This window comes from Dipodomys spectabilis, unplaced genomic scaffold (assembly GCF_019054845.1).
Source record: "Dipodomys spectabilis isolate Male_0828 unplaced genomic scaffold, ASM1905484v1 ptg000273l, whole genome shotgun sequence".
NCBI lineage: Eukaryota > Metazoa > Chordata > Mammalia > Rodentia > Heteromyidae > Dipodomys > Dipodomys spectabilis.
Window position 1 is genome coordinate 9,285,139 of NW_024870950.1, and position 26,523 is coordinate 9,311,661.

The 26,523-nt window shown below is 47.4% G+C and overlaps 1 protein-coding gene across 1 annotated transcript in view; it reads left to right on the forward strand.

Moving 5' to 3' along the window:
- Atp6v0d1 (ATPase H+ transporting V0 subunit d1) overlaps nt 1-26,523 on the forward strand; it is a 40,945-nt gene that overhangs the window by 6,502 nt on the left and 7,920 nt on the right. Inside the window, exon 2 of the mRNA XM_042700624.1 lies at nt 18,819-18,990. Coding sequence (XP_042556558.1) covers nt 18,819-18,990 — 172 coding nt within the window. The remainder of the gene's footprint in view (nt 1-18,818; nt 18,991-26,523) is intronic.

Sequence of the window (26,523 nt, forward strand, 5' to 3'; positions counted from 1 at the left end):
GGAAAGTGAGACTAGACGCTAGCTGATGGCATTGATTGTAGATATGATATATGGACATCTTAGCTCAGTCACTGGCTTTGTGACCTTGAATCAAGTCATTTATTCTTACCTATAAAGTGCTAGTGATAATAAAATCTTTCAGCGGAATGGCACACATCTGTACTCCTAGTTATGTAGGAGCCTGAGATGGCTCATCACTTGAGCTCAGGACTTTGAGGCTAGCCTGCGCTAGTGAAAGCCTGGCTACTACCCTATCACCATCCCCAAAGAAAAGGAAGATAGGATCTCTTGGAGAGCCTGGCTGTTGGTAAAGAAAGTAGCCGGGGCTGGGAAGGTGGCTCAGTGGTAGAGCGCTTGCCTTGCATTCATGAGGTCCTGGGTTTGATTCCTCAGTACCATATAAGCAGGAAAAAAAAAAAAAAAACTGGAAGTGGCGCTGTGGCTCAAGTGGTAGAGCGCTAGCCTTGAGCTGAAGAGCTGAGGGACAGCGCCCAGGCCCAGAGTTCAGGCCCCACGACCGGACCCCACGCCTCCCTCCCCCCAAAAAAAAGTAGCCAGCTGCTTCCACTGTGATCCTTCCCTTGTTTCACTCCCAGGAAGCAGATGCCATGGGTTGAGAATGCAAAGTACAAATAGATCATTCCGATTTTGCTTGGGGCAGGTGTGTCTGTGAACATCAGAATAACATTGAATGTATAGTAGGCACAGGGTACTTTGGGGATGGGATGGGAACATGTGGTAGGTGGCAATTATATAAGTACAAATTTATTTTTGGGGTGACATGTTCTAAAATTGATTGTGGTGATGGCTGATACTGAAAACTTAGAATTGTACACTTTAAATTGGCTTAGCTTGATGGTGCATGCCTGTAATCTTAGCACTTGGGAGATTGGAGCAGGAATATTGTGAGTTTGAGGCCAGCCTGGACTACAGAGTATATATGGTCTTATGTGGAAATAGTTTGTATATTTTGTTTTGTTTGTCTAAGGAAACAATATTGAAATGGTGAAATTATATAACCACAGTTTTCACAGCAAGATGCCTTAGCTCAGTTTTAAATTCCTCAGAATCAAATATGATCCAAAGAAAGAGAAGCCATAGTCTTAACAATCTAATGATCACAGCAAGAGAAACATTCAGGGGCCACTGAAGAACACATTTACAGACCCCACAGAGAGTTTATGCTTCAGAAGGAAGAAAATGAACACAGTTTTTTCTGACCTGTCAGGATCTGGTCCTTATACAGGCTTGAAGTTTTCTCCTCAGTATTTAGAGGACTTATCTTCCAGCTTCCCTGGGAAATAGTATTACTGCATGAAAATCATGCCAGTACCTAATGTTCAAGGAACTGGCATGGATTATTGGTGATGACTCTGGCAGCCTGCTATATCTTGATAATTTTCCTCCAGCTTGCTGCTGTCCAGTAGGCTGAGATCCCCAGAATGTGAATAGAGAGGGAAGTTTGACATCTTGCTGCTATGAGCCGACAGGAACTTGATGTCTCCATGGATAAAGCAGAGAAGTATTGTGGAGGGGTTAGAAGATGATGTGATATACATAGAAATTTTCTCTGGGGCTGGGGTCTGGTGGCTCAGGCCTGTAATCCTAGATACTCAAGGGGCTGAGCTCTTGGTGGTAGTTCCAAGCCAGCCTGGGAAGAAAAGTCTGTGAGACTTTTATCTCCAATAAACTACCAAAAAAGCTGGAAGTAGCATTGTGGCTCAAGTAGTAGAATACTAGCCTTGAGCAAGAAGAAGCTCATGGACAGTGCTCATGCCCTGAGTTCAAGCCCCAGGACTGGAGAAAAGAAAAGAAAACGAAAGAGGGCTAGGAAGGTGGCTCAGTGGTAGAGTGCTTGTCTTGCATACATGAGGCCCTGGGTTTGATTCCTCAGCACCACATGAGCAGAAAACCATGGAAGTGGCACTGTGGCTCAAGTGGTAGAGCGCTAGCCTTGAGCTGAAGAGCTGAGGGACAGTGCTCAGGGCCAGAGTTCAGGCCTCATAACCAACAGTCAAAAAAAAAAAAAAAAAGAAAGAAATGAAAGAAATTTTTCTGAGGCTCTGAAGAGTTGATTCAGAAGGAGCTGGGCTAGAGGCAGGACATTTGCTAGTGGCTCTTTCAGCTCTTCAGGTGATAGAACATGGGCTGGACCAGGCAGGAATATGTAGGGAAATATGACAGGCTGGATCAGAGGATGACACTTACCAAATAGGGCCAATTCTAACTAGATATGAGGTGAGAAGTGCTGGAAGTCAGGATCCTGACTTCACGAAAGGCTAGCCTGGCAAATTGTAATCCTATCTACTCAGGAGGCTGAGGTCTGAGGATCATGTTCAGGTAGACAAGACTGTGAGACTCTTACCCCCAATTAACCAGCAAAAAGCTCGAAGTAGAGCTGTGGCTCCAGTGATAGAGTACTAGCCTTGAGCAAAAATGCTCAGGGTCAGCTCCGAGGTCCTAAGTTCAAACCCTAGGACTGGTACACTCACACACAGATTGGATGGGTGTTTGAGCTATTTCTGTGTGAAAGTTTTGGGCAGTAAATAGAGTGACAGAAGAGGAGATGTTCCGAAGGAGGAGTCAAGTAGGCAGGTGGACATATGGGAAAGTAGCATTAAAAATATGAATCTAGAAGTCAGTGCAGTGGCTGATGGCAGTTAGACCTATGGTTGGCCATCTATTGGCCTTAGGAACCTATTGGTGCTCCAAGTTCTGGCACATGGCTAGAGAACAGACTTAACTTCAGGCCAAGTGGATACAAGGATGATCTAACAAGGATGCTTGGCAGGGGTCCTAATTTAGCAAGCAGCATAGGGAGAATAACCAGCAGGTATTTCCTTCCTAAGTTCCTGTTGTGTCTTGTCCTGCATGAATAAGGGTTTTTGTCTGTATATATTTAATTCTAAAATAAAATTGACAGAAAGGTTTGATGTAGATTCTCTGTCTTACATGTTTGTCACCCCCTTGCCAAAACACAACCTGTTTTATATTGCAACCTTATTTATATTATTTTATCTTATAGGTTAACACAAATAGCATGTACAGAGATGCTCATAGTAGCCTCATTGCTAATAACAAACTATTAGAACCAGTGGCATATTCACTGATATGATTATGATCTGGATAAGTAAGCCACAGTAACTAGCAAGTACTCAAAAGTGTGATTTAGAAATATACCACTAGGGGCCTGGGAAGGTGGCTCAGTGGTAGAGCACTTGCCTTGCATGCATGAGGCCCTGGGTTCGACTCCTCAGCACTACATAAGCAAAAAGAAAAAAGCCGGAAGTGGTGCTGTGGCTCAAGTGGTAGAAGGCTAGCCTTGAGCTGAAGAGCTAAGGGACAGTGCCCAGGCCCAGAGTTCAGGCCCCACGACCGGAACCCCTACCCACTCCCCCCCAAAAAAATATATACCACTTGGGGAAAGTTGCAAAGCATTATGTATAACATAGTTCCCTGTATGCATAAGAGTCCCACTATAGTATAATAGTAGATGACATGCACATGGAAATGTGTTTGGAAACATAAGCGTCAAGTTTCATGGAGTAACAACTTTTAGTGGAAGGATTAAAAAAGGAAACATTTCAATATTAAACATATATTCTTTTATTGTTGGCGTGTATTAGAATGAATAATTATTATTTTCAATTGTGTGTGTGTGTGTGTGTGTGTGTGTATACGTGTATACATGTATACTGTGGCTTAAATTCAGAGCCTCATGCCCTTGCTTAGCTTTTTTTTTTTATGTTGTTGGTCATGGTACTTGAACTCAGGCCTGAGTGCTGTCTCTGAGCTCTCTTTGCTCAAGGCTAGCACTCACCATTTGGAGCCACAGCACCACTTTTGATTTTCTGGTGGTTAGTTGGAGATAAGAGTCTCAGGACTTTCCAGGCTAGGCTGGCTTTGAATTGTGATCCTCAGGTCTCAGCCTCCTGAGTAGCTGGATTTCGGGTATGAGCCACCAGTGTCCGGCTTGCCTAGTTTTTTATTTAAGACTGGCACTTTACCACTTAAGCCATACTTCCATCTCTGTTATTGTGCTGGTTTTAGATTTATCTGCTTGGACTAGTTTTGAACCTCTTAAGTAGTTAGGATTACAGATGTGAGCCATTGACAGCCAACTTAAAATTTATTTATTATTATTATTTTTATTTTTATTATTTTTATTTTTATTTTATTTTTGTCGGTTATGGTGCTTAAACTCTGGGCCTGGGCGCTATTCCTGAGCTCTTCATCTCAAGGCAAGTACTCTATCACTTGAGGCAAAGCACCACCTGCAGTTTTCTGTTGGCTAATTGGAGATAAGAGTCTCAGCTGGCTTTGAACCTCAATCCTCAGCCCTCAACCTCTTGAGTAGCTAGGTGTATAGGCATGACCACCAGTGCATGGCTTATTTTTTGAGCCACCTTCCCAGTCCAATTGTTACTATAAAAATGATTCTCAGACATTGAGAAAGTGAACTAAGCAACTCCAGGACAGTAATGGAAGGGAGGAAATGAAAGAGAAAGGGAATAGCTGATACCAGGCAAAGAAAAGAAATGTACATATCACCTGATTTGGAAGAAATAGTTTTATTGTTAAAGGTCATAGAGTTGGGGCTGGGAAGGTGGTAGAGTGCTTGCCTGGCATGCATGAGGCCCTGGGTTCGATTCCTTAGCACCACATAAGCAGAAGAAGCTGGAAGTGGTGCTGTGGCTCAAGTGGTAGAGCGCTAGGCTTGAGCTGAAGAGCTGAGAGACAGAGCCCAGGCCCAGAGTTCAGGCCACACGACCGGACCCCCGCCCCCCACAAAAAAAAGAGAAATATTTGTAAAAAAAAAAATGACGCTCAGAGCGGTTACATTTAACGTAAATCAGGTAATGAGTACATTTCTTTTTTTCTTTTTTTGTTGGTTGTGCAGCTTCAACTCAAGGCCTGGGCTCTGTCCTGAGCTCTTTTGCTTAAGGCTAGTGCTCTACCACTTTGAGCCACTGCTCTACTTCTAGGCATTTCTTTTTGAAGAATGTCACCCCTTACTTTAAAACTACTAATAAGGATATTTGAAATAAGGAAAATTAGAATACATAAGCAGTCAAGGTAAGAATACCACATTCAAGATGGGTGCTGGTGGCTCATGCCTGTAATCCTAGCTACTCAAGAGGCTGAGAGCTGAGGATTGAGGTTCAAAGCCAGCCTGGGCTGGAAAGTCCATGAGACTCTTATCTCCAATTAACTACCACAAAACTAGAAGCAGTGCTGTGGTCAAGTGGTAAAGCATTTGTCTTGATCTGAAAAGCTCAGGGACAGCACCCAGGCCCAGAGTTCAAGCTCCATGATCCACCCCCCCAAAAAAAAATTCCACATTCAGCAGATTATCCAAACAGACCTGTGCTGGTGAGTCTGGAGCATATTTCTTCCAGATTTTGTTTAATTTATTATAGGGCTGATCTGAGTCTTAAAGAGGTCCATTAAACTATACCTGAAGACTTAGGGAAGGTCCTTGGATACTTATGGGCCTAGACTAGGATAGACTCCTCCTTTGTATCCCAAGCTTGAGCTCCAGGGTCTCTGACCAGGTATGTATAGCTGTCCTTGGCAGGTCTCCTCTTGCCTAGGCGTTTTTCTTTCTTCTTTGCCTTTCCTTCTATCCCCCACTCCTGTTTTCCGTTTTCACTGATTATATCTTGCACTGGTATATATTTTAACTAATTTAATCTAAGAAGCTATTTATGGTCAAGACAATAATGGTCTACATAGGAACAAATAACCCCTGTTCTTACAAGCTTTGCCCCAGGAGGTCACGTCAGAACTTGCTCTGGTGAATGCTAACACACTTTTTCAATTTACTCAGCAATTCCTTGAGCCTGGTTTCTGAAGTGGAGCCTATGTCTAAACCTCTGTCTTGGATCTTTCAAGATGGTTTCAGAATCTAGGCGAATGCCAGTTGTCCTGATCACTTGTAGAATATTTTCTGGGTAGCACAGAGGGAAATGTCTCAATACTATTTTAACATTTTGCTTAAATCCATCTGATGGTTTGTCTATCTCCTCTGCATGTTTTTTTTTTGTTTTTTGGTTTTTTTTTTTGCCAGTTCTGGAGCTTAACTCAGGGCCTGAGCTTCTTTTGCTAGCACTTTACCACTTGAACCACAACACCACTTCCGGCTTTTTCTAAGTAGTTTATTGGAGATAAGAGTCTCATGGACTTTCCTGCCAAGGCAGGTTTGGAACTGTGATCCTCAGATCTCAGCCTCCTGACTAGCTAGTATTACAGGCGTGAGCCACTAGCACTCAGGTTTGTAGGTAGGTTTGTTGTTGTTGTTTTTTTAGATTCAGTAGCATAGCCCTAGCTGAAGTACATGTTCAGTAGATATTTATGTGGCTGAATTAGTGACAGGTCTCTATTTGGTACTAAATGGTATTAGGATTTGGACTATGGAGGAGAAACACTAAGGTCCTGAAGATACCACTGTCACAGGTTGTCCTGTGACAAGTTGAGTTATTAAACAGTTGCTTTTATGAGCTGCATGCCTAACAGTAAAGACAAAGCAATTGAAAATTAAAGGACATTGGAGATCTGGGAGGGTGTGACTGGGCTAGAAAACAAGAGTAGAGCACTAAGGATGCCCAAGCTTCCCTCTGCCTCCTCTTAACTGGAGCTCTGACTGCACCAGTGTGAACAGACCAGTTTCTCATGCCAAGTTTATGCTCACAAGTCTCTGTTTTGGCTTTCCTATGTCCACCTCAAGACTAAATGTCTAGTCTTTCTGACACATTTCTTCACAACTCTTGATGTCTGTAGCCTCATGCCTTGCAGGGGTGATGCAGACCAGGAAGCTGAGGCATAATTAAATTAGAAGGATGTGTTGAGAGGTGAGTGGAGCTACACAGCACTCTTCCTGCTGGAGCTAGGCCCCTCACTGCTGGATACCTTCCCTTTGGCCACAAGGGGGTGTGGGAGGATCACTCTGCTGCCAGAGAGCTTGGGAAAGGGGTATGTGGCTGGGCCTCTGAGTCTGCGTAGCTGCTTCTCCTGCTCCTCAGGTAGCATCTGTCCCTTAGGAGTCTGTTCTGGGCTCTGTTTCCCTCACCCAAACCTGTTCAGGTAGGACTCATGGCTCAGTGTCTCCTGTCTGCCTGTCTCTTCCTGCTCTTACTTCCCTGTGTCCTAGCTTCCAGGGATCCGAAGGAGATCTGAGGACGTTCCCTCATGCTTTCTGCCCTGGTGTCCTGTGCAGGATACTTAAGCTGTCCTCATTTACTCAAATTTTAATCATGCTGGCAGTGTTCAGAGTCAGAGCAGCAGCTACAACATAGTGTGCTAGTATGAACCCAGGTGTCTTGGAGGCTTTAAATAGGAACTTGAGCTCTCCAGAGGTCAGAACCAATCATGCTTTTTAGGTCCCTAGAAGTGATCTTCCCCAAGCAATTCCCACCCTTGTCATGCCAGCCTGGTCATCCATGACACATGTACATCTACATATGTGCAGGTGACTCTGGGAGAGGCTTAAATCTGGTACCCTTACTCCAAATTAACATTGTTAGATCCTACAGTTGTCTTGATAATGAGGTGGTTATCAGGTTACTGACAATTTGGGTGCCTTTCTATTGGCTTTCTTGACCTTTGTTTCAAGTAATACTTGCTATAATGTGTGTGTGTGTGTGTGTGTGTGTGTGTGTGTGTGTGTGTGTGTGTGTGTGTGTGTGTGCCTGCGCGCACTTGCACACACACACACCCTTTTAAGAAACAGGAAAATCAAGGCATTTTAGGTTAGGCTGATAGTGTATAGCCTAGACACTCGCTCTACTTATTGACTTGCAGCATCGTGTAGCTCACTCCAAAGGAGTGCTTGGGGCCGGGGGGAGAGCTGGACTGGACTGACCTTGTGTGACTGGTCTGTCTTGAAGACAGAAAGACTTGTGAGAAGAAAAAGGATGTTGGTAGAGTTAACTCAGATACTTGGCACTGCTTTTTTGGCTAGCTCTGGCCTTGCTCTCCACTCCCCCAATATTCAGGCAATAGTTTCAGACCTTGACCTTAGCTGAAGCTTCAAGTTTGCCTGAGAGATGAGCTTCCTCTCTGAGGAGTCATTGTGATATCCTTGCTACAGTGTAGCCATTGCTGCTTCCCCTACTCCTACTCTGAGGGCTGTAGCTCCAGGACCTCCCCCTGAACCTTCCAGCAGTCCTACCAAGGCTGTTCCATAAATGTCCATGCTACTTGTCTAACCTGAGCTCCTGAGTGGCCTTCAGAGGTTTGGTTACAGGGAGTCACAGTGACCTGGGCTTGACTAGGCTAGAACAGTGGCAGCACTGGTCAGGTCTCTAAGGATAACATTACCCAAACCTCTTATTTTATTGGGTCTCAAGTAAGATCCAGGGGATTATTCATGGTCTCCTGACATCTGCCTTGGCCTTTCAGGTGTGATCACTGTACATTTTTTCGAAATTTCCTTCATTTATTTTTGAATTTTGCTTCCTCAAGGCTATGCCTCTGTGTACTCAGCCCCTGACTCAGTAATGGGTGGTCAGTGGAAAGACATCCGGCTTCTGGGGTGCTTATCAGTCCCTCAGGACTTTCCACAAACAATGTAGCTTAGAGCTTAATGAGTTGGGAGTTGAGGAATTTAGGTGAACTTCAACTCCTAATCTGCTGCACAGCACCTGAGGTTGCCCTCTGTATCATATGTGGTTGCCATTCTCACTGTCAGCTCACTGGTTTTCTGTGTCTTCAATTCTTTTTTTTTTTTTTTTTTGGAGGGGGGGTGGTCAGTCATGGGTCTTGAACTCTGGGCCTGGACGCAGTCCCTGAGCTCTTCAGCTCAAGGCTAGTGCTATACCATTTGAGCCATAGCGCCACTTCTGGTTTTCTGGTGGTTAATTGGAGATAAGAATCTCATGAATGTTCCTGCCAGGATTGGCTTTGAACTTGATCCTCAGATCTCAGCCTTCTGAGTAGTTAGGAGTACAGGCGTGAGCCACCAGTGCCCCTCAATTCTTTAAGTTTCAAAATAGATCCCATGTGCTTAGGCCTGGAGGAACAGAAGGTCTTGGAATATTTTTCTAAAGGCCTAGTGTAGGCTCCTTACCTTCTACCTTCTATACAGTGGAACTAGGTTCAACTATGATGTTACTGTACAGGATCTAGGCCAGATGCACAGTACCAACCATATTCAATATGGCATATTACTACTGCCCTTACACATGTTACACTATGTCCTTGAGCTGGGGGAAGACTGAAAAAGGCAAGATGGGTTGAGGGGTTTGGGGGTGCTACTCAGAACCAGCCTAGATGGTTACTGCTTTGACCTTCCTGCCAGCTCCAAGCCTCTTGGCTCTGCTGGGCATAGCATAGATTGACTCTGCCTTTGGCCTGGTCTGCTCTGTGCCATTTCTACAAGCTGAAGAGAATGTGGCTCTGTACTGAAAGCATATCCTCACAGCCCAAATTAGGCTTTATCCCCTGAGTCCATTTACAGGGTCTAGGTCAAAGCAAAATGAATCTTTCTTTTCTTCTTTGAGCTGAATTTAGGCTCCATAGAATTGACTGGATGCTCTAGCCAGAATCCTAGCTTAGTTTGGTTTCACTGAGAACAGTAGCACATGGGGAACCCTAGAACTACCTTTCATCTACTTCTGTGCTAGTGTTAACTTTCCTTTGTGTCCTTCTTCCAGAGGTCTCTGCTTTTGGAACAGGCGCCCAGCATTAAGGATTGTTCAGGTTGTGTAGGTCAGCAGACTAGAGAATTAGACACGGACATGGGCCAGGTTTTGAGCATAGTTCACTGCTACAGCTGACCTTTCCTTGGCTGGCATCTGGCCAGACCATTTTACTTCTCTAACTCACACTCAGGCAAACTTACGAAATGAAAATGAAAAGTAGCCTTTTCTTCTTCTTCATCTTCTTTTTTAACAGCACCATATCCATTCCAGCTTGCAGCTTCTAAAGCTATAGTGGCAAGAAAAAGCTTGCTCAAGGTCAAAGTGCAAGTCAGCAGAGTAGGGTGTCTCCCCTTTTCAGGGAGAGGCTGGATCTGTCTCTCAGTTGTCAAGCCAGACTGCGACCTGGGAACATAAGGAAGCTACTCAGCAAGCCCTGTGTCTTTTGGGACACAGGAGCATCCAGTCCCATGGAGCAATAAGGCCTAGCAGGGAACAGCCTGGTGACGGCTGTCCAGTTGGATCTCTACTCGGTCAGAGGAGAGATTCTTGGAACTTGCCCTGGGTGTAGCAGTAACTAGTTCTGCCCCTCCCTTTGGCACATGAGACCATAACCTGACTGGCACCCTGCTGACTGGTAGATGGGTTGACTTCCTCATGGGATGCTTTCATTGTCCCAGCACAGGGACGGGATGTTCCTGAGAGCATGTGGGTAATTAAATGTAGATCTACTGCCACCTGCCACCTGTCCTGGAGCAGGGAGTAGGGTAGTAAACCTGGGGCAGACATCCTGCTGCCTACTAGACCACTGTATCCTCATGTTTGATATTGATGGGTGGTGCCACTGGTATTAGCTGGGCCACCTCTGTGGTTCAATCCCTGCTGCCAAGGCCTCACCTCACTGAAAAGCCTCTAGCATGAAACAAAATGTGGGTCCAGGGACCAAGGCAAGGGAACTTACTGTCCTTGCTCTGCAGGAGTCCTGCCTTGTGCCAACTGAAACCCTGTAGCTTGCATGAGGCTGTGCCAGCAGTAGACTCCAGGTTCTTCCCAAGACTACTGGCCTGCCAGCCCAGGGGCTTCCCATGGAGCAAGAGCTGCCTTTGGCTATACTACCGTCTGTTTTCTCCCAAAACTCTGGGTCATAGCTCAAAGCAGCCTAGTGTGTGGTGGGTGGGACAAAGTTGGGTCTTAGCTTGTCTACCTGATTTCTGGGCTTCCCAGAGCTCTGTATGGTTTTGTGGTAGGTGAACAAATTTGGAAACAGGATCCTGGATCTCTTTTTTTTTTTTTTTTTTGTCAGTTGTGGGGCCTGAACTCTGGGCCTGGATACTGTCCCTCAGCTCTTCAGCTCAAGGCTAGTGCTCTACCACTTGAGCCACAGCGCCACTTCCAACTTTTTCTGCTTATGTGGTGCTGAGGAATTGAACCCAGGGCCTCATGCATGCAAGGCAAGCACTACCACTGAGCCACCTTCCCAGCCCAGGATCCTGGATCTTGGAGCCAACTCTATTTTTCCTTTCCCAGGATATAACAGATTGAGGCCTGTGAGTTTGCATGGGTCCTTCTACAGACAATGACAAAGCAGAGGGCATGCTAGAGCTCTAGGGGAAGGATTGGGACAGACCATGGAAAGGAGGGAAAGGAGCATTCTGTCTGAGCTGTTGAGGGCAGACTGAGCAACAGCTTAGCATAGAGAACCATAGATCGCTAGGCTGAGGGTAATGGTCAGGAAGTTCTGGTTGGAGTTCTGTCTGCCAGAAGAGAGATGTTATATTCAGGTTCTCTGTATACCAGAGCCTCAGTTCTTTGCAGTTTTCCTGAGGGGCTGACAATACAAGACCCAGGGGACCAGTCAGGAGCCTGGGTCCAGAGACATTCTATAAGTTTCTCTGTGGACAGCATTTGAACCTACATTCTTACACTTGACTGTAACCCTAGCGCTTGTGAGGTTGAGGCAGGAAGGGTACAAGCTCTAGGCTACCTTGAGTTACATAGTGAAAGTGTTTCCCAAAACAATAAGGGCTAGAGGTATGGCTCAAGTTGTAGAGTGCTTGCCTAGCAAGTGCATGGCTCCTAGTTCAGACCCCAGTATCACAAAAAAATAAAGGTTTTCTCTCTTCTCTTCTGCCTAAAGAGTGAATTAGCAAAAGAGTCTTAAGAGTGGACTGGAAAGCCAGGCACCGGTGGCTCGCGCCTGTAATCCTAGCTGTTCAGGAGGCTGAGATCTGAGGATCATGGTTCAAAGCCAGCATGGGCAGGAAAGTCCATGAAACTCTTATCTCAGGTGCTGTGGTTCAAGTGGTAGAGCACTAGCCTTGAGCTGAAGAGCTGAGGGACAGCACCCAGGCCCAGCATTCAAGCCTCATGGCCAACAAAAAAAAGAGTGGACTGAAGTTGTGGCATGGACCAGCTGATAGAGGATGGTATACTTGTACTGGCCATACAAAGGTACTCTAAACACCCCATTTAATGGTGATGATGCCAGGCTCAGGTGGAGATCATGTGGTATGTGAGAAGAGGGGTAAGCTAGCATTTGAAAAAAGTTGGACTACATTATTGATTGGTCAGTTGGTATTACATGGGGTTTTCAGGGAGCCTATGATAGGCCCTGTCAGTGGCCCTGAGGCTGAAGAGGATTCACAGTCTGTCCTACAGGCCCTAGGTAAACTCAGGGTTAATAGTTCCCATGCTGAGGCTCCCACACTGTGAATTCCAGATGTGGCTCTCTGACTCTGCAGATCCAGCCAGCCGGTGCACACATCTGCTTTGGAACTGATGTGAAGAAGAGGTCTCTTCTCCCTGGTTCCCAAACCCAGGAAGGAGGCTTAGGCACAACACATTTATCTAGAAGGAGCAGGGTGGCACAGGCTCCATTTGGGTCACCAAGCTGGTGGTTTTTCTATTTGTCTACCTGAGTTTTCCTTCTTTGAGCCCCTATATAGTATCCAAAGTAGAACCCTAGTTCTTCAAAGACCCCACATTTGGGCCTGGGGAGGGGGATAATAGAACAGGTCCTAAGCCTTGCCACCCTTGTAGGGAATGGCAGAGTGGGCACACTAGGCTTGAGGGAGCATGTTCTCACATCTGGTTTTATTCAGTGGGCTACAATTCCTGAAAACCCCTGAGCTCCCCGGGAGAATGTCATTGAGTAAACCTCTGGAAAAGCAGAAGTAAAGTCTGGGAACACACTGTCCTCTCACACTCTGCTGTGGCCAGCTGGCCAGCAGGACCCTGTCATAGGCCATGAAACTAGGGGTGAGTAGGAGCCACCCTGGCTAATATGCTGGGCCAGAGGTTGTCTTCATGCCTGGTGAACCCTGAGGCATGTTGGAACCAACCTTGGCATGGACTAGGAACCTTCCTTCTGCTTCCTTAGGTCCTTGGGGAGGAGCTGCAGGGGTCAAGGAGCTAGAAAGGCTATATACTACCTACCAGACGAAAAGGAGACCCTTCAAGTTGGTGGGATCAAGGAAAGCTTTCTGGAAGTAGGTGGGGACATGGCTGCCTAGTTCCACTTTTCTGGGCCTGAGTGGAGCTAGCTGCCAAGCCCATACTTTGTCCTCACAGAACAGAGCATTGGTTAGGCTGGGAGTCTTCATGCCCTGATACTGATCAGGAACCAAGAATCATTTGGTGGCATCTGGGCTTTGCTGCTGAGGGGTCTTAGCCCAAGGAGACCATTGATTAGGGGTAGACAAGGATGATGGGGACAGATAGAAGCCAGTTTCAGTCTGGTACAGACTGACAAGCCCTGAAAGAAATAGCCATGCAGGTGGATATTGGGATGTAGCCTTCCCAAGTGCCTTCAGAGAGCTCAGCTGGACCTTGTGGGAGCCAGGGAAGTTGGTCTTTGACACAGGCAACCGCAAGGTAGATTGGGCTGCCCTGTGGAAGAGGGGTGACAAGGGCTCTCATTTTCCAGGCTGGCCTTTTCTAGCTAGGTGCGAGGATATACCCTGCTTCCTGTACCTGAAAGGCTTTTTTCCAAGTTGGCCTGTGAACTCAGGGCTGATGGCTTGTGGGAGGAGGGCATGATGGAGTTTGTGGGAGGAGGCAGAGCTGTAGCTCAAGGGCCACTGGGATTGTAGAGTAAAGGTGACAGTGACATGTTGCAGTTGGATCACTTCATTCCTGAGAGAATGGACTTGGGAACAGGCAGCTGAAGTATGGGGCAGGAGGCCTGCATTGTGTCCAGCGATACAGCTAAGGGAGAGTAACCTGAACATCTGAGACGAGCTCAGTAGACACAGGTCTGAAATGGCTTTGAGAACAGGTGCTGTCAAACATGTTCAAGTCCCTAGGTGGAAGCTGGGAACATGAGATGGAGTTGGTATGCTTTGTCTGAGGTAGGCTTAGGTCAGACTGCAGAAAGAACTTTGTGATAGCAATAGCATCTTCTTGAACATGAGAAATTGGCCTCTGAGGAAGTCTTTTGTTATGAGAGATCTCAAACTGGCCAGACATTCCTGGTGCCAGGCCACTGATAGGAGGATTTGGGGTAGACAGCTGGGTTTGTGGGTAGACCAGAGCTGTCCCCTGAGTCTTCTCTAATCAGAACACTACTCAAGCCTCAGCCGGGGCATGTCTGGGCCTCTCAGGGGCCTTCATCAAGGCTGTCAGGATGCAGAGTCCAGAGCCCAGAGCAGAACTATCCCTTGCCTTCCCAGAGCTCCTGCCGTCCTTCGGTGCCCTCAGGGATTGGGTCAGGGTTGGGTGGCCAGGTCTCCCACGAAGCTCTCTATGAGTTCCAGGCCTATCCTCCTGTGCCTGGATTCCACCCCCAGTCACATCACCTCCTCTGCTTCCCTTGGACAGAGCAGGAAGTTGAGGAGAGGGCGTCCTAACCCATGTGTCCTCATCCTGGCCAGGCCTGTCTGAAGGGCTTAGGGCTGCCAGCCACTGGGTCTGGGTGCCAGGTTTCTCCAGCAGGGTCAGAGCTGGTTTAGAAGCCCTGTGTGGTCCCCTCGTGGGCGAGCTGAGAGATCAGCCTGCCTGCCTCCCTCCAAGTCGCCTTCTTGGCTGGCAGGCTGTCCCTTTCCCTGGGTCTCAGGGAGATGTGGGGTTTGGCCAGGGAAAGTGGTCTGGAACGGCCCTTTGACATCATCCCTGGGGGCTTTTAAAAATGAGTTTCCTGGTAAGGAAGACTCCTCTGGCCTTGAGCAGGATTCTCAGTAGAGTCTCATGGGTTTGCTCTGATCTGACAAACGCCAGGCGAAACCACCCAGCCGCCTGCATTCCAGCAGTGCTTAGAGTCGCGGCTTCTCTAGATGCAATGTCAGCAGAATGCAGCAGCCAAAGCACAGGAGTGTTTGCTCTGAGGCCCATGCTAGGCTCTGGGGGTGGGGGTGGGGGCATCAAAGGAGAGCATCCTGGCTTTGCCACCACTCAATCAGAACCACATATTCCTAGCTTCTCTAGGAATGGCTACTGCTCCAGTGATGCAAGAGGGGCTTGTTGTTGAGTTATGACAGTTCAGGCCCACAACTAGACATGCAGGTGGGCAGTACAGTCCAGGTAGCCTGCATGGGTAGTTCCTTTGCCATCCATAGGCTTTTCTAGAACTAAAGACTATCTGAACAGTCTATACCTGAAAGACCTGTCCTAGCTAAGGGTTTGGGAAGGAGGTGTGGAGAGAGAATGAAACTAGGGCTGGGGACCAAAATCGTCTACCAGACCTGTACCATATCCTGGCCTTTCTACATCTAAACTGTGGGATTCTGGACAGGATTCTGGTTTTATCTGATTTTTTTTTTTTTTTTTTTTTGTCACGGGGCTTGAACTTGGCCTGGGTGCTGTCCCTGAACTCTTTGCTCAAAGCTAGCACCCTACTACTTTGAGCCATCACATCCATTTTCCAGTTTTCTGGTGGTTAATTTTAGATAAGAGTCTCACAGACTTTCCTGCCCAGATGGGGTTTGAACCGTGATCCTTAGAGCTCAGCCTCCTGAGTAGCTAGGATTACAGGTGTGAGCCACCAGCACCCGGCTCATCTGATTTCTTATTGCTAAGTCTGAGAAGTAGCCATGGCCAAAACATGAAGCACAAAGGTTGCTCCTGGCATGGGGCTGAGTCCATTGCATGGAAACTGTGTTTCTAGTTACAGTGGATCTGAGGTTAGGATTCTCACCTGGCTAGTGCCAGATATTGGATGGAGACTCCTTGGGAGCCGGAGAGGAGAAAGGTGCTTGGCAGTGGAAAAGTTGCTGAGTTAGCCAGGGAGAGAAGCCATGCAGAGCAAAGGCGGAGGTTGGAGCAGAGGAAGTTTCATACTGCTGGAAAGCTCATGAGGATCCCCAGTGGGAGGTGACAGATTGCCTGGGGAAGCCTCCCAGCAGCATGTGCCAGGGCTCAGAAGGGCAGGGTGTGTACTGATGCCTGGGGAGGACTGGCTTTCCAGTACTTTGCATAGGAGGGATCAGGAAGCCAATTTAGGGCCAGATTTGCTTTCCCAAGAACTAGTGGGATTGCTGGCAGGAGGGGCTGGGTTTTGCCCTAAAGCTCTCTTTGTGCATCTGATTGGCCTCTAGGCCCAGGCTATGTGCTGAAAAGGAAGTCTCTTGGCCTGAGAAGGGCTGTAGACTGGCTGCAGGGACTCCATGAACAAATGGACAGGTTCATCTTGGCAGATGGCTTGAACCAGCTCTGGCTCCCAGCTGCTGTCTGCTCTGAAGCTTCTCCTAGTGGGGGCTTGGCACTTGCCCTGCCTGGACTAGAACCATCTGCCCATTCTTTTTCAATTTATCAAAATATTTATTGATAGATGCAAGTACATAAAATCAGGGCATGAACATGACTTGAGAAGTATGCTTAATTTCAGTACTGTTAAGGGGGAATAAATCATATTCTTACTATTTGTATCGTACCCATAAAATAATTTCAGTCATTAACAATGTTTCAGTGTTTCAAACCCAGAGCCTTTTATGCAAGACTTCTGCATTTGCTTAAAGATACTAGAAATCTAACATATGGCCTGGTGTCAGTTGCTCACGTCTATAATCCTAATCACTCAAGAGACTGAGATCTAGAGAATTAATTTGAAGCCAGTCCCAGCAAAAAAGTATGAGAGAATCTGTCTCCAATTAACCAGGAAAACGCCAAATGCCAGATGAAAGGTTTGCTTCAAGTGGTAGAGTGCCAGCCCTGAGTGAAAAGTTGGAGCAACAGTTTAAAGCCCTGAGTACTGGCACACCCACAAAAAAAGCTCTAGCATATGAAGCCCATTTCTAGAGGTAGAGATGCAGGCAATATATTACTAATTAAAGGTAGTAACCTTTAATTATTGATAAGATTTTTTTTTCAATTTAACAGTCCACACAGTTTAGATAAGATTTTTTTTTTCTGGAAAAACCAACCAAATACTGCAATAGTGCAACTATTACTGAGCAGAGCACTGTCTTACTGTAAGAGTAGCTAGGTTTGGTCAGAATAATGAAGATAGGGAAGAAGAACTCAGAAGGGCTCATTGTAGATAGCCTGGGGCAAAGTAGGAGGGCATATTTATCCAAAGCAAAAACACAGCAAAATCAGCAATGTCCATGGGACAGATTTGGCCTGATGGTTCACTTACCCACTGTTTCTTCTCTTTTATCCTCTTTTGGGTGGTTATGGCAGAAAAGTAGACATGCAATAGTAGAGCAGGAAAAACAGGAAGCTAAAAGTCTACTCTGAGTGCTTGGGAGCCGCAGAGACATGAGTGCTGCTGGCCACCAGCCCCTAGCCTCACAGATGAAAGACATTCCCTCTAGCATTATATACCCTCCTTTTATGCCCTCTCCTGCATACTCTTCCATCTCCTTTATCACACCTCACTGTAGATGAGGGTCATTTCTCTTTTGCAGTATAGTAGAAGGAGCATTATATGGGTCCTTAAAGCCTGTGCAACCAGAATTGTACAGTCCTCTGGCCTCAAGGATACCTAGAGAGGCCTTGGATCTCTATCCTCCCGTTCTTTGTCACTGTCCTTGGTACTGCCATAATTTGTTATAGTGTTTTCCCTATCAAAGTCCAGGAGTAACTCTCCTGCCAGTTTGCCCACTCTCTCTCCCATTTTTCTTCTATTCAACAGCAGTTTATTGAAATATGTACACATACTCCGTTCTAGCCTCTATAGCACCACAATGACTGCCAAATCCCTATTCTTATGGAGCTTATATATCCTATATCAAGTGGGATAAGGGCTCTAATGAAAAACAACACAGGTGAACAAGAGAGACCTCAGGAGGGAGAATGGGGAGATATCTGAAGGAAGGGATGGATCAGCAATCTCTTTCCTGGCTAAGGAGCAGGGAAAGGCTCTGAAAGGATGTGATGGAGATGAGAGAGGTAAGAAGCAGCAACCAATAAGGGCCCCATTCTAGCAGAGACTCTCACTTTGAGTGAACTAGGAGCTTGAGAGAGTTTGAGGCAGACAAATACATGCTTACTTTTTGTTTTAAAAAGATCACTGTGGCAGTTATATGGAAAGTAGGCTGAGGGAAAGAATAAAGGACAGAAACTGGGAAATTTCTACATTGTACTATCCTACTTGTCCTGTCTTCCAAGTCTCTTGTCCTAGTCTTTCTTTCATATCTTTTTCCTCACTCTTGTTTCTAAAGGCTCAGAAGAATCCTGATTGGCCTGTCTGTCTTCAGCTACTGCTTAGGGAACCCTTTCCATTCAGCCCCATTTCCTTCTTACATTACTCATTTGCCTGAGGCCTCTTCTTACTTACTGTCCTGCTGACTATTACCTTCATATTTCCTTCAGCCTTTTGCTGTGGCCCAACTTAGCATGGTCTTCATCCCTGCTAAGGCCTATTTTGGTGCCCATTTCTCTATTCTCACAGCTTTGGGCATCTCCTCTCTTCATATCTTTCATGTATTTGTAGCATGCCCCTTCAACCCTGACACCCTGAAGAGTAGGGCCTATGTTGTTTTGCTCTAGGTTAGGACTTCAGAGGCTGTGGGTTGTAAATGGCTGCTTGGGTTGAGTCATCTTAACCTTCTCATCTTGTGGTGGCTTGTGGTCTTATAGTTTGGGGTATTTCCAGGTCCTTAGCCTGGCTGCTTGTATTATGCCCAGAGCTAAAAGGAAGATGGAAATAGGAGGGCCCAGAGTTGGGTGAGAACGGGGACTTGGGAGCACTGGGGGAGGCTCAGCAAAGCTAGCTAGCTCTTATCCTCTGTTTTTGAATTTCAGACTTGAAGCTACACCTGCAGAGTACTGACTATGGCAACTTCTTGGCTAATGAGGCATCACCTCTGACAGTGTCAGTCATTGATGACCGGCTCAAGGAGAAGATGGTGGTAGAGTTCCGCCACATGAGGAACCATGCCTATGAGCCACTTGCCAGCTTCCTGGACTTCATTACGTAAGTATCCAATAGCATTGGGTAGAGTAGATAATTTTTACAGAAGGTAGCCTCATCATGTGCCTCTGTCAGCTGAGAGACTTGACAGCTGACAGAGAGTAAGGTTAGTTAGGCCAACAGAGTAAGGATAGGGCTGTAAGGTCATTAAGCAACATCATCAGAGTCCTCTTCAGCTATGTAACTGGACTTTTCAGGTTCACAACTTGTAGAGTAGGGTCACCAGCCTCTTTCTCTGTGCCTAAAATGTTTCAGAGATTGGAGTAGGGAGACAAAAGAAGATAGCAGCTCCTTTTTACTTACTCTGTAGCACCCAGAATGAACCATTACCAGGTGCTATATCCCTTGCTGGGGCCAAGGGTCATGAAGACTCTGATTTTTTGGATGGACTGAGGCCCATTCTCTTCCTTCTCTGACACTGGCTTAGTTTTCAGGAAAGTTAGGTAGATGTATAGGTTGGTGAGAGGTTGAATACCTTGCCACCTTTCCCAAGAGTTTGGGTAGGGCCCCCCCCCCCCCCCCCCCCGCTTCACCCATGTTTGTGACTCTTGACTATACCAGCTTCTCCATTATGACCCTTGGGTGGGGGTCTTCTGCTAGAGAAGCTGAACAGATAAGAGGACCCTGGGACCAGCAGGATAGGCGGGGCACTTGGATCAGGACTGTGAGTTTATGGATCCCAGGGAGGTAGAGAAGTTCCTTCTGCAGGGATAGCTCAGGAGCCATCAACCAATACAACCAATATGAACAGCTTAGCCCGGGTTGCCACCTCATGCACATAGTCAACAGAGGCATGATCAGTGGCCAGCCTCTATGGATTTTCTCTGTATTGGTGGCATGTGAGTAAATATAATTGTAGGGGATGTGTTTTCCTCCACTCTTCTAGATGTTGTCTAGTTTCTTCCATAATTATAGTGCTCCTCTTCCTTGGGACCAGGAATATTACCGTACCTGTCCTTGGATGGATAGGGTTATGCCTGTCATCTGGCCTGATTTTCATCACCAGCAGGGAACAGCCACTTGACAGAATCCACATGCTCAGATGTGGAATTTAGCCATAGGGCTTCATCCTCGGACAAGGATCATAGACTGGAACACCTGAAAATTTCAGAAACCTGCCCAAACTGAGAGCAGACCCTCTCCTGGCCACAATCTTCCTTCCCTGGGGCCCTCTCTGCTGTCCTAGACCATCTTATATTCACACTGTTGGCCCCTGTCAAAGTATGCCAGTATAGACCTACTGGGGCAGGATGCCAGAGGTGGGGGGTAGATTATGTGCTGCTTCATGGAAGGATAGGGGAACGCTGCACCAAGCCATTTGTCACCTGAACTCTGGCCTGGGCCTGTGTGTTCCCTGCCCCAAGGTCAGGACATACAAGGAAGCAGTGATTTTATTGTCAGGTCCCAGCCTTCACCTTCAGCTTATTTGTACAAGGCTTCTTCAGTTTCCTGGTGAATATTCTGGTCATGCCAGCTAGGGTGGCCAGAGGAAGCATAACTCTGTCTGTGCCAGTGGTCAGAGGGTGGATGTTATCCATTTTCCTACCCACTTGCCCACCTGACTGTGCATATAGCTCCTGACTTGACTTGGTGCTTCCTGCCAGACCATGAAACTAGAGAGAGCTCTGAGCATGACTGAGACAGAACAGCCGCCAGCTCTTTGCTGGAGGTTGGCTACAAGCATCAAGTGTGCTTAAAGCAGCCAAGTGCTATCCTGTGGCAAGCTGTCTGAATCCACCACTTCCCCTCCCTTTCCATTCATGGGTGATTGTGGTTTACAGCATTCCCATCTACTCACTCCTGCCCTCACTTGGGAAGAGCTCGGCAGCCACGTGTCAGCCAGTCTGAGCCTGTGGCTGCTCCTTCCCTGACCCCATCATCTCCAGTGACCTGCTCTTTTGCTCTCCATTTCAACTCTCCCACCTCCTCACACACACTGAGGGCTGCCCAAAACCATGTCACCACCTGGAACTGCTCCACCTCTAAAATGGCTGAGTCAGGCATCCTTTCTCTACCCACAGCCTTCTGAGTCTCCAGCCCACTCTCAGCCCCTTGTAGGACACGGGTTCCAGACTCAGCAGGACACTGAGCCTTGCTTCCTCCCCTGTTACCCTTTCTGTCTTCATTTCCCGCCCTCCCCAGCTGAGGTTCCCTGGTCCATCATTCCAGCTCTCTTCTGCCAACATCCGCAGTTCTCTTGGCTGCCCAACTCATAGTCCCGCCCGGCTGGCAGCCCCCCAGCCCTGGAGGAATCCCAGAGCCTCCAGCCTAGAGCTACCCTCCCCCCTTGTCCACTGCTGAGAGCAAGGCTAGAGAACTCAGTGATTGGAGGAAGATGATCATTCTTGCTGCCAGACATGCATGCTCACCCACTCGGGTAGCTTTAGCTTGTGGCTGCCTCTTACTGCCCCTACTCAGCATCCTATAGCCATCCCTACCAAGGCTGGGAAGACCACCTCCATCTTAAATATCATCCCTCTCCTGCCCTCTGCCTCCTCCTCTCTGGGCAAATGGCCCACCTCTTCTTCTACTAAGACAATAGCAGCCAGTATACTTCCCAGGACTGCATCTGGACTCCACATCCCTAGCACTGTTTCAGAGGAAGATTTACTCTCCTTACTCTGAGATCCAGTGTTGTGAACATGCTCATCCTACTCCTGGACCCTGAGTGGCTATTCCCCCTTTACTCCTGTTGGAATCTCTAACACCATTAAGCACACCTTAAAAACCTTCTTGTGGCTGGGAAGGTGGCTTAGTGATAGAGTGCTTGCCTACCATGCATGAAGCCCTGGGTTTGATTCCTCAGTACCACATAAACAGGAAAAGCCAGAAGTGGTACGCTGTGGCTCAAGTGGTAGAGTGGTAGTCTTGAGCAAAAGAAGCTTAGGGACATTGCGCAAGCACTGAGTTCAAGCCCCAGTACTGGCAAAAAACAAACAAAACAACAATAACAACAAATAAATATTTTATTGGTCTAAACTTTTACATTTCCTATGTTCTTTCATCTCCCCCATTGCTCAAGCCTCTAGTCAGGTTCTGACAGTCCTGTCACTCAATCACGTGTCACTCATGGCCTTCATGTGAACAAGGTCTCTAGGCTTGGCCACTATGTAGCATCCTCCTCTCACGTCTCTACCTCTGGCTGCTTTTCTTTCTCCATTGCCCCAGAAAAACCATTCCAGGTATGAGGAGTGTTACAGAAGGGGTAAAGTCTTCCCTTCAGAGCTTGTGCCAAGTGTCACCCCACACTCAGACTCATGACTGGTTTCATTGAGGACATGGCTACTTGGTGAAGTATTTTGTTTTGTTTTTGGTTTGTTTTGTCAGTCATGGGGCTTGAACTCTGGGCCTGAACACTGTCCCTGAGCTCTTCAGCTCAAGGTGAATGTTCTACCACTTGAGTCACAGCCCTCTTCCAGTTTTCTGGTGGTTAATTGGAGATAAGAGTCTCATGGATTTTCCTGCCTGGAGCCTGGACTGCCTTTGAACTGAAATCCTTAGATCTCAGCTTCCTGAGTAGCTAGGATTAAAGGCATGACCCACTAGCACCTGGCTTGGTGAAGTTTTTAAGGAAGAATTGGAGAAGATCTATAGTCTGAGGGAACTATATATATCCTGAGCTGTGATCATGGAGTCTCTGGCCCTGTGCCCCAATAGCCTCCAAAGGCATTGCTTCTTGCAGAAAGGAGTAACTCCTCTAGAAATGCCCAGAGAAAGGTGTACCTAGAGAGTGCATTCCTATAGGAATGGGGACAGATAGAGACCCCATCTGGAGACATGGCTACTCACAAACAAAGCTGCTACAGCTGAGGCAGAAGTTAGGAACACCACAGAGGTCAGTGAGCTCTATCCTTCAGACAGCTTTTGCCTTCAGAGCTTCCCTTTGATGACTGGAACAGGCTTTTGCAGGAAGTAATGAGTTTCCTGACATTGAAAGGATGCAAGCAGAAACTGGTCAAGACACCCTGCCCTTCTGTGTGAGAGAGAGCATCCTGTGCTTTTATAGATCCCCAGTCTGCATCCAACACTCACTCTGGGCCAGATCTAGTACTAGGAGGGAGATGGATGGACATGGGGGACAGTGCAGTGGTGCTGGAGATGCCTACAAGCAGCTTTAGAAATTGGGACTGAGTGTCACAGAGGGCTTCTCAGTATTGAAAGAACTCCAGGGGGTCAGATGATTGCTTGAGAGAACAAGAGAGAGTAGTCTCAGTAGAGGCCACTATGTAGTGTAGGATAGACTGAGTGAGATAAGTACTTTAGACTGTCAGCATGTGATCTTAAGATGAACCAGATTGATCTCTCTCTCTCTTTCTCTGTCTCTCTATGTCTCTCTCTCTCTCCTTCATTCTCTCTCTTTTTCTCTCTCTTGTTTCTCCTCTTTTCCTTTCTCTCATCTATGCCTGGACTGGGACTTGGACTCAGGACTCAGGGCCTGGGCACCGTCCTTTTTTGCTCAGAGCTGGTGTTCTTACCACTTTGAGCCATAGCCCTACTTCCAATTTTTTTCTGGTTAATTGGAGTTTAGAGTCTCATAGACTTTCCTGCCCAGGTGGCTTTGAACTGTCATATTCAGATCTCAGTCTCCTGAGTAGTTAGGATTATAGGCATGAACTACCAGTGCCTGACCAGCATAATTTCATAGTATTGATAAGTCAATGTTGCTGTATCAAGGGCTCCTATCTGGACCAACCATCAGCTTGCTGTGTGACTTGGGGTAGAGCCTCTATTGCTTTTTGGTTTTCCTTGCAGGAGACTTTGATCTGGGTAGTTTCATGATATTCTCCTACAGGAAAGTCAGCTCTGGAAGAGAAGCTAGGAGAGTTGCTTGTAGGCAGAGAGAACTTGGTCTTAGTTGGATGAGGACAAAATAGAGGCCTTATTCTGCTAGGGGCCTTATTCAGTATACATAACCTACCTGTAGCATAGGTGCCCATTGGCATAGCCTGAGTATGGGGAAATGGACCCATCTTGGGGAGCCAAGGTCCCATATTCCTACTGTGTAATGGGTTCCACTATCACCAATTGGTGCTCTGAGGTCCTGCCTACACTGCATTCTCTCTAGTATGTCTCCCACTTTGGGCCCCTGGTTGGCCACAAAGGGGCATTCGTAGTTCCCTGAGCCTCAAATCTTGACCTTCCGCTGTCTACAACAAGGTAGGTGGGCTACAGAATGGGACACTCAACTTGTTGGGCTTCTGGGTTCTGGGCTAGGTGTGGCCTCTGTCTGGAATGAGAGATAGCGTTAACTCCATTCTTCCCAGCCTAGGAAAGAGCACCATGTTGAAGAGAAAGCACCTCAAGGTCCAGAAGGCTCAGATCAGGTGGAAGGACACAACCAGACCTCTGGGGAAGGACAGGATTTTTTTTTTCCAATCCTGGGGCTTGAACTCAGGGCCTACACACTGTCCCTGAGCTGCTTTTGCTCAGGGCTAGTATTCTACCACTTGAGCCACAGCACCACTTCCAGCTTCTTCTGTTTCTGTGGTACTGAGGAACCAAACCAGGGCTTCATCCATGCTAGGCAAGCACTCTACCACTAAGCCACATTCCAGCTGGGAGAGGAAGGATGTTAATGAAGAGCGGGTCAGAGTCTTACTGGTTCTTCCTTGAGCTTCTTACTTTATTACACAGAGGCTCAGGCCTTTGAGGTGGTGGGATGAGGTTATAGTGGATATTTTTGTTTACTTGCTACCCTGAACAAGACTCTTCAAGACCTAGATGTAATCCAGTACAGGTACTGTCACTTGTAGTTCATGAGGGCATCTGGTGGGTGCTGTGGGTGGACAGACTTGCAGTATACCCAGACATCATGGCCTCCTGTCCTGCAGTAAGCCAGCCCCAAGGGCTAAGAAACCACATCCCTCCAGCAGATGGCACCAAAAGGTACAATGCCTTAAGACAAAGGGTTGGCTAGGGACTCTGAAGACTTCTTGAAGGAAGTAGCTTCCCAAACTCTAGCCTGAGACTTCTGGGGATTCAAACTGTTTTAGAGGCACAGTGCAAGACAGGCCTCAGGGCACCGGATTATAGACTGCCCCACCCCCACTCTACAAGGGCCTCTTTGGCCTGGCCAGCAGCCGGCCATCCACTCCCCAGCTGTCTTCCCCTGGAGGGAGATGCTGACCAGCTGGAACCTCATTCTCTTTTATTGAGGCCAAATGAAGGAAGAAATGGTGGAGTGGGTCTCTGGGGGCAGGGAGGCAGCTGCTGAAGCCAGGCAAAGAGGAGGAGAAAGAAGAGGAAGTGGAGGGTTTCTCTGCCAGCTGAAGATCTCCGCCTTAGAATAAAAGAATATGGCTGGGCTATATCCTCTCTGCGAGACCTGTCCTGCCTTCTATATCACAGAAAAGGATTTTTACCCTCACCAGATGGGGGGAAAATCAGAGACCTCTGCTATAGCAACCTTGTAGTTAGTCCAGGGGGAGGGAAGTGTTAGGCTTGGCACAGGATAAAGGCTGACCTGCCTTGGGTAGCAGGAGGTCTTGGAAGGGCTCAGTGGCATATTCGGGAGTGGTCTTTAGTTGATCCAGAATTACCCCTTGTGCTCAGCAAAAGCGTATAGCAGGAGAGGCTGAAGGGAGATGGGTAGAGTGGGGAGGCTACCACTGGCCTCCATGCTGTCAGGGCTGAAAAGTGAATCACATGTGGTCTTTTCCACATCACTGGAGAAATTGCAGCAAAGCTAGACTCAGTGTCTCCCCACAAAGCTTTCCTCTGAGACTTGGCTAGGACCCTCAAGAATGCCAAGGTACTCTCTTGGGGCTCAGCCCCCAGCCTTGACCCTGCCCTAAACAGATATCCTGAGTTGTAGACATAAGAAGCAGGAGGTTTAGGAAGCGGAAACTGGCTTGGGGTGGGGGGAGCGGGGAGCTCCTCTGAGAAGATAAAGCTAGATGGACCTGGCTAGAGGTGTATGGACAGTGACTATGGGGGCAGAGCTCCTTTTATGTTGTGCTGGCTGTCTCTGGAGCCTTATTTGTTCTGACAGCGAGGCTGGTGAATATGAAACCACTCAGGTAACATGGATCCAATGAAGTGCTGTTCTCCTTTTTCTATTTGAAGGATGTGAACATACCAGAGCATCCTCAGGCTTAGAGGCAGAATCTTTTCTGTTACCTCCAGTAGTGCAGTGGGTGTAGTGAGGCTGAATGGAGCACCAGTTGAGTGTGGAAGAGTAGTGGGTGTGTCCTGATTTACATGAGAAGCAGAAGACATTGGGGGCAGAGAAGACATAATCTGGAGCTTGACACGAAGGAACAAAGTTCTGGCAGCCTCTCCCTACAGTTCCTCTACTCTACTAGTTTTGTGGGGTTGGAGGCAAGAGGTTGGCCATATGGGCCTTTTGGCTTGCAGCTGCAAATGGGCCCTGCCTGAGGACCTCAGCTGGGGGTGGGGGTGGGGGACAACGCCTGCCTCTTCTCAATGTACATCCTGTAGCTGACCCAGCCAGACTGGGGGTGAAGAGGGCAGCTTGCCTGGCTCCAGGCCCAGGAGAACAGAGGTTGTAACAAGGCACTGGGCCAGGTGGGAGCT